General features: G+C 36.5%; 1 protein-coding gene across 4 annotated transcripts in view; it reads left to right on the plus strand.

Moving 5' to 3' along the window:
• LOC107038817 (venom metalloproteinase 3) overlaps positions 1 to 6,224 on the plus strand; it is a 147,749-nt gene extending 141,525 nt beyond the window's left edge. For 3 of the 4 annotated variants that reach the window (XM_015258110.1, XM_015258108.1, XM_015258109.1), the window contains 5 exons: positions 1,305 to 1,431; positions 1,516 to 1,620; positions 1,704 to 1,855; positions 3,311 to 3,696; positions 5,238 to 6,224. In XM_015258110.1, the coding sequence (XP_015113596.1) occupies positions 1,305 to 1,431; positions 1,516 to 1,620; positions 1,704 to 1,855; positions 3,311 to 3,696; positions 5,238 to 5,371 (904 nt within the window). In that variant the 3' untranslated portion in view covers positions 5,372 to 6,224. The remainder of the gene's footprint in view (positions 1 to 1,304; positions 1,432 to 1,515; positions 1,621 to 1,703; positions 1,856 to 3,310; positions 3,697 to 5,237) is intronic. The other variant, XM_015258111.2, reaches the window with a different exon arrangement.
• Positions 6,225 to 8,629: the final 2,405 nt, after the last annotated feature.

Consider the following 8,629-nt stretch of genomic DNA (forward strand, 5'->3'; position numbering starts at 1 on the left):
AACGGGGAGATGAGGGTGGCTAAAATATATTCTGCAACCCTGTCTCCTCGTTGGCTACAAATTTCAACCCTCCGCATACATGTCTTCCCCTTCACCCGTTCGTAAAATCACACGTTCTCGGTAGCATCGAGGAGGACTTCTCAGGACCGAAAAGAACTGAGGATTCGAATGGTCTCTGGAAAAGTACGTCGCAGAACTGATTAGGACTTACCAGGTCCATCTAGGTCTGGAGAGATCTTGAAAGACCTGTGTACGTCCAATCAGAACCAAATCCTCGACTCGGGGAAGTGATTAGGACTTACCAGGTCCATCTAGGTCTGGACAGATCTTGAAAGACCTGTGTACGTCCAATCAAAACCAAATCCTCGACTCGGGATATATGTGGACGTCCGCATGAAAAGGGACCACTTTGTCGATTCTAGTTACCGAGATATTCACGTTTTTGTCTCAGCAACTCCCATTTACACTCATGCTAAAGTGTTTTTTTTCATCTGCTCGAGTGACGTCATTTGTCACCCTATGAGGATCATTTTGGGCTCAAAATGTGCGGAATGTTATAAATATTATCAGAGTATGCATAACTCCATATCGACAAAGTGGTCCCTTTTCATGCGGACGTCCACATATACGAGGTTAATAGACGAGCCGAAGGCGAGTTCTGTTATCTAATGAGGTAGAAAAGTTCTTCACGGCCGTGTATCGAACGATATGTTTTTCACGTCGTGCGTAAGCGGTGTTTCACCAACTGAATGACAAAAAAATCATCAATTCAAGAACGAGAATATTTTCAATCTGTTCACTTATGCTAAGTTAACGCAAAAAGTCCTGAGAATTAGAACTTTTTTATGTAACTTTTATGCAAAATCATATTCTTCAATTACGATGATTTTTTCCGTATTTCATGTTTACTTGTCCGTAATTAACAACGAAAAAAAGGTGATTTCAAGCTAAAAATGCGATGCCTTTTTCGTAAAAAGCGCATAAGTAAATCGTAGAATCCTTTTCCATTAAGATCGTAATTTACTTCAGCTTGAAAGATGCTTATTCAAATATAAAATACGCCTTTTTCATGTCTAAATTCCGATTTTAATTCATGACGAAAAAAAAAAACGCGTTAAGCGTAAATTACGTTTAGGTTTTTTTGTGAGCATGAACGAAAATTTCACATATTACGATCATTTTTTCTCACCCAATCCTATCCCGACAGATTTTCGTAATTAAGATTCTTTTAATGAAAACTAACAACGGTTTTTGCTACGTGAATGAAACGATAATTACTAGATTAACAATTCAATGACTTACAGCGGTGACACAGCTACCTGTTTATACAACGCACCCCACGAGGACGAGGCGCTGCCCAGGGTCTTGCCTGGAAAATTATTATCATTGGATGCACAGTGTCGTAAGGATCGTGGCACGAGCGCATGTTTCGTAAGTAGGATTGGAACTCGGCAATTATCAGCTACCGTTCGTCTTTCATTCAATCCTTACCATTCATTCATTAATTATTAACAGAAAGATGACAGGGTATGCGCACAATTATTCTGCTTCGATGCGGGCTCCGGCTATTGCGTTGCCTACAGACCCGCGGCCGAGGGCTCTCCCTGTGGAGATGGACAGGTAATCACCGCTCATGATCATAATATTAATGACTGATGGACTACAACAGTTTATTCGTAACAATCAATTATTTTTACTTTCAGTATTGTTTGAACGGAAAATGTGTAGCTGAGCATGAAAACATTATTCCGGATTATACACAAAATATTCCTACGTATGTCAGGCGTGACAGCATATACAATAGTGCCTCTCAAAGTCGGCCAACGTATGCGCAGTATAATAGCACAGATTACAGGTATATTTTGTGAATATATTTTGAATTCAATTGATGGCAATTTTTTATTTATACGGAAAAAATATCAAATTAGCTTTTGCTGTGGGAACAAAGTAATCAAGGACGATAGACTGAGAGAAAAAATTAACTCTGCCGAAAAACTATATGTTCCACGGGAGAATATGTGATGGCGTGGAACAGATTTGCTTGATGGAAATTGACTGATTTGATAGAAGGACATTTAACACGGACGAAAAAATTTAATAGAAAAACCTATCGAATTCGTTAGAAAATTCTATTGAATTTCTATTGAACTGTTCTATTAGTTTTTGGCCAATTCTATTGAAATGTTCAATAGAAAATATTCAGTAGAAAAAGTCAAGAGAATTCAATTTTTCTATATAACTTATGCTATTGAGATATTTTCAATAGAATTTCCACGGCTCAAATTTTCTAAGTTTTTTCGTTTGATTTTTTTGATAAGAAGAAAAGAAAAATGGAATGAAAAAAACTTAGAAAATTTGAGTCGAACAAATTCTGTAGAAAATATATGAAAAGAATAAGTTATATAGAAAAATCGAATTCGATAGGTTTTTCTATTAAATTTTTTCGTGCGTGAATATCTGTTCATTTGCAAATATCACATGCTAGTCATCATTTGTTGGATGATCATGAAAATAGTCAGAGTAATTTCATCGCCAAATGAATCCGATAATTACAGTTACATGAGGAAATGAAAGTGCTCCCCAATTAAAACATTGTAATTGAAAAAAAATATTTTTTCAAGTAGTTATTACGAGCCATGAGTGACGCCATTTGTGCCCCAGCAGTTTAAAATGCAGAGAAGGAAAATCAGAAATAAATCTAAAAAATTGATTTTGTAATCTTGAAAATTTCAAAACGTTTTTTCTTTCATAATGAAGAAAAATCAATGTATTTTCTTTCTATGGTCTAATTCTGATTGAAGAAAGTGAAAAGAGAAAGAGAAACGTGATCAACCCGAACACAGAATTTTTTATTTTTCAATTTCTAGGGAGAATTTTAAAATTGATATATTTTTTCGAATAATGACCCAATGCCCATAAATTCAATTCCTATCCTCACATTTTCATAGAATACTTTAAAAAATAGCAAACAATTTAAATCGGCGATCGTAATTTTCAAAAATTGCAATTTTTTAATTACTTCATCAATCTTTTTCCAAAAAAAAACTTTCTAATTTTTTCAGATTTTTAAAATGTTTTCTAACGGTTCAATATCGGCATTCAAATTCATACTTGCAAAGTTTAAATAATAAAAGCATTGTGAAATGTCCGGAAGTTTTGGGTCAAATGGGGCTCAAATGAAAGCTCTGATGTTCGGCTACTGAAGTAAACTAAAAGAATTTCGCTAGAAAAAACCTAGCCAGATTACTTGGATATCCTTAAGAAGTGTATGATGTTCTATGTTAAAAATGCAGAATAATATGCTACACAGGTACCCATGGGGCACATCAACCCAACCTACACCCCAATCAACGACACAGTACAAGAGTAGTGATCACACATCAGTGTCCCTCGACGATACGACGTACAGTCGTCCACCCTCTTCCTCAACCCAACGTCCCAAATCATTCAGTATGAGTACGCGAACGACACCCATTCCACAGCGTCCAACTGGATACAATAAAATAAAAAATTACGACAAATACTACAATAGACACGATATCTCAACGACCAAGAGAGGAAATTATTTAAATAATTTGTCCAACGTGTACTCTACGACCTCGAGTCCAATCATACCCAGTCCACATTACAGTACATTTAGTAGAAATACACCGTACAGTTTTTTGAGCTCGGTGTCACAATCAACTGCAGGTCGTGGTAAGACAACAATTATGACAGAAAATTCAATAAAATTGACAAAAATATTCTAAAATACGAACATCTGTTACGAAATTTTCTCTCATGCTCTGGCCTTTTCTCTATAAAAATTCAACGAAATTTTCTGGGATCTTCTGGCTGTAATCTGACACTATTCCACGTCTGGACAGACTTCACCACAAATATACTATATTACTATATATTCATTAGCAATAATTCGAGTGTGAAGTGGAACAAGATAAGACTTGACCGAGTTTTTTTCAGACCGAGTTTTTTTTTTTCAAATTTAAGTAACTCTTCCATGTCAATATGTATTTCAATCGTTCGTGGAATATCTGATTCATTAAAATAGATTTTTCTGTGTGGAGCGATCATTGATATTTCAATTTTCAAGCTCATTGTAAAAATAAAGCATTACATTTAAATGTTATGCTTTAATAGATAGTAAACTTGTATGAAGGTTGTTTTATGTAGCTCTCTCTTGAATACGAGATGTGTTTCATAAACTCATAAGAAGGATCAAAAATGTAAAATTAACATTGAAGATCATACTTTGATAAATACAGTCGACTCTCCCTACCTCTCCACTTCATGTATAATGTCTGCAATATCGCCCCCACTACGTGTACGCCGTCACGCCCCTCAGACGGCGCCAAAAGGGAAATATGTTTTGAGACATGGAGGGGGCTATTGCGTTCTCGCCCGAATAGTCGCAGTGTCTCTGTCCTAAGACACCCCTTACGCACAGGGAAGTGGCAACCTCTAGCTTTTTGTTCTCCGAATCTCGAGCCCCGAAAGTGGAGAGCTAGGGAGGGTCGACCCAATCACCGAATGAATCTAGATGAGCGAAATCTATACAAGAGCCTTCATTATAGCTCTGACTTTGCTCAACAAAACCTTTTCTCACAAAAATTTCGTCATTATATCATATTGAGACATTTCCCAAAAACCAAATACAATTAGCTTATCTTGTTTCATCACTTCACAATAGAATTGTTCTTCTCAACATAACACTGACTTTATAATCTTCTTGCAGCAGAGAATGACATGCGCTTGATAATCGTAACACGAAACCCTTGAAAGGTCCACAAACGACCCCAGGTCACTACGAAGCGATTGAAAATGACATATTTCGTTTTTCAAATCATTTATGTGTATGAAATAGTATATTTCGTAACGAGTGCAAAAAAGTGTTTTTTGGCGAGTGGGAGGTTTATATATAATCCCACGAGCTAAAAAACATTTTTTCACGAGTTACGAACAATATTTTTCATCACAATGTGGCGGAAATTGGACTTTTAGGCACGCGGAGCGTGCCGAAAAGTTCACTTTTCGTCACAGCGTGATGAAAAACCTGATACTTGATCTGTCGACGTCTGTTGCTTGTCGATATTCATCAGCGTATATATTAATTAATAAACAATACTCCAATTGATTTACGTCACTATCTCATGCCACTGCGTCTCTCCTTCTGTCATAATGGAGAACATTTGAATCTAATAAAATGAATCGTTAATTCAACAATTCAATGTCCTTTCCAGAAACAGAGGGCGGTGAGTGCATCGACGTGGCGTCAGACTGCGCAGAGCAGATTGACAGGCTGAGAATGTGGCTGTGCCATCTACAATCTGTGAAAAGGCGCTGCTGCGCTTCCCTGAAGAATATCTGCGGCTGAACATATCGCCAATTGGATAAAATAATTCAACAATAAATTGACTAAAATCCACATCTTTTCCACTATTTTCAATCTCATTCCAGGGAATTGAAACGAAATATTGCAGAAATGTGTTCGAATTATTTGAAACAATTACTACCACGAGAAATAGTGTTCATAAGATGTATTTAAATCAAATAATGAAATTTGAATCTCGTCGGCTCACATTGTTTTACATATTTTTATAATTTTTTTTTGTGTTGTTAAACATTCTTGAATGTCATTGAGTTAATTGGAGAAATCGATTGTAATTTTCTTCAACGTTTTCATTCTAAGAATCTGATACTCAAAGAAATTTTACAAAAAACGTCAAAAAGTATAATTCATTCACATTAACGTAGGATATTACATCATTATAACGTAGAAGCGATTATTGAGATTTAAGAATTAATATTTCTTTTATTTGTTTGTAATTTAGAATAATCGTGGATTACCCTGAATATATTGATGTGAAGAATGCCTGACGTATTTCAATGAAAATATTAGAGAAGGTAAAACCTTTTCAGCGTTGTACTCATGATTTGGAAAATCTTCAATTCGATTTATTGTTTTAATTCTCTTATTTCTTACGATTATTTTTCTGCTAAATATATTTATTCGGGGATTCGAGAGATGGAGTGGAAGTGGTCTTTGTGCGAGTCGCCTTGTAAAAATACGTACAACAATTTGTTTGTTTGTTTGTTTGTTGGCTCTTTCGTTAGTCTTTTGATAATTGAAGCAAAAGAAATACCGACGAGACTCATTCTTATGTAGAGGAGATGAAAAATGAGAAAACGTTCTTTGTAATGTAAGAATAAATGATAGTGACAAAACATTTGTTTCTTCTGTGTGTTTAGTTATACCTTCAAATGCTAAAGCATTCCTGAGTCCCATGATTCCCATTGAGTTCCAAAAATGCAAGAAATTCCATTCAAACGCTCTCTTCCATATGTAAACCATATGACGAGGCAATGAGATTTTTTTCAGTTTTTTCGAATTCTATTTACTAGCAGCGCAGTTTTGAAAATTATTCTTATGGAGTTATTCCCATGAAATCGCCGGTGAAGATGACATTCACCATTTTGTTGAAAAAATATTCACATCACGATGGCTATGTCCTCAAACATATTCTGAAATAAGTAAAGGATCGTAAATTGACCTCTTCGGCAATTTATCCCCAACTTTTGCCTCCGTGTAGGAGCAATTCTTTGTCCGATGAGAGGTCCAGTGATTTCTCCCTTAAATTTACATTCTCGAGAGAACTAATCACCGACATTATTATTTCGACCAATACCGATCACACCACGAAAGCCATTCGCATTTGAATAATTTATTAAAATAATCCTCGGAGAAAGAAGAAAATTAACCGATCGCACTCTAGGTTGTTTAGTGAAAGGGTGCAGGCAGAGCAATAAAGAAGTGTCCGAAACACTTTTGCTACCTGGCCACGACCGTCATAAAACAATTTGACTTTTCACCGAACCTCATAACGAAGTCCCAAGTGTTGCAAACAAAGACTATTACCAGCTGCTATCTATGTTCAAGTGTTACTACTGATCTTCAACTTTAATTTTGAAAATTAAAATATCATTCAAGTAATCACTGAATACACCTATATATTGCACAATAATGTATTTGCTCTGAATTTGTTGAAAAAGCTTAAATAAAAACGGTTTTTTAAAACTATTTGTCATTCACTATAAGTATACTTGGGAAGCGATGATCATTAGTGAACATTTCCCGGTGGCCTGGCGTAGTGGTTAAGGCCGTTGCCTCACAACGGATAGGTTCCAGGTTCGATTCCTGGCCGGGTAGAATGGTGAGATCTAACCATTTTTAAAGTCTTGATCAATCGCCATATAGTCTCATCAGACTCGAAGCGATATAAAATAAGCATAAAAAAAAAAAAAATTAGTGAACATTTACAATCCCTAAACACCATCTCTTGATGTCAGTGGAAATTTGACTGCAAAATGATCACTATGAAAATTTATCGAAATTTTTCAATATCAAATCAATCATGTAATTTCATGTGGTTTAAAATTTCAAGAGGTTTCCACAACTTCGTATTCAACCTCAACGTATTCAGGAGATCTATGAAGCAATCTCGCCACAGCTATATTTTTCTAGCCACGTGTTCATTTTCCTCCGAGTAAATTGTCTCCTAGATTTTCGAGTGTTATAAATCTATTCAGACTTTTGGAAATATTCTGTCGCTTTTTTTCACGGTTTTAATCCCGGTTTTTGCCAGTCCCCAAGGCCTGAAAGTTCACGGGTATTCACTCATTTCCCTGGGACCATTGAGAGTTATAAAATCTATTCATATTGAACCAGTGCTCGTTTAATTTATTGGCAGTGTCTATTCGCACGCTCCACGGTAAATTTTACCGTGGATTTACGGTAGATTCTCACTCACATCTTGTCTGACATCTCTGCTATGAACTCTGGTTTTCAACTCTTGCAATCCAGTTGGAAACCAGAGTTGTGAAAACATTGTCCAGTGGGGTCTAGGAGTCTCCCCTGGTTCAAAACCATCTTTAGAGGCATCAGCACGCCATTTCTCGACCCGCTCTTTCATTTGAACCCAAAAAAACATTCATGTCTTGTCTGACATCTGTGTTATAAACTCTGGTTTTCAATTAGAAAACCAGAGTTTGTAGCAGAGATGTCAGACTACATGTGAATGATTTTTTGGGTTCAAATGAAAGAGCGGGTCGAGAAATGGCGTGCTAATGTCTCTAAACATGACAAATGTCTCTAAAAATGATGTCTGTTTTCAGTCGAAAAGCAGAGTTGTGACAACATTGTCCAGTGGGGTCTAGGAGTCTCCCCTATTTCAAAACCATCTTTAGAGGCGTCAGCACGCCATTTCTCGACCCGTTCTTTCATTTAGCCCAAAAAAATATTCATATCTTGGCTGACATCTCTGTTATAAACTCTGGTTTTCAATTAAAAATCAGAGCTGAAAACCAGGTTTCACAGCAGAGGCGTCAGACAAGATGTGAATGTTTTTTTGGGCTCAAATGAAAGGAGTCTCGAAATGGCGTGCGAATGTCTCTAAGGATGATTTTTCAATCAGGGGAGACTTCTAGAGCCGACTGGACAATGTTGGCACAACTCTGGTTTCAGAGTTGAAAACCAGAGTTGTGCCAACTCAGGTAGGAGTCTCCCCTGGTTGGGAAATCACCCTTAAAATTATTCNCACGCCATTTCTCGACCCGCTCTTTCATTTGAACCCAA

Source organism: Diachasma alloeum, unplaced genomic scaffold (genome assembly GCF_001412515.2).
Source record: "Diachasma alloeum isolate Michigan unplaced genomic scaffold, Dall2.0 Dall_scaffold_00288, whole genome shotgun sequence".
Taxonomy (NCBI): Eukaryota; Metazoa; Arthropoda; class Insecta; order Hymenoptera; family Braconidae; genus Diachasma; species Diachasma alloeum.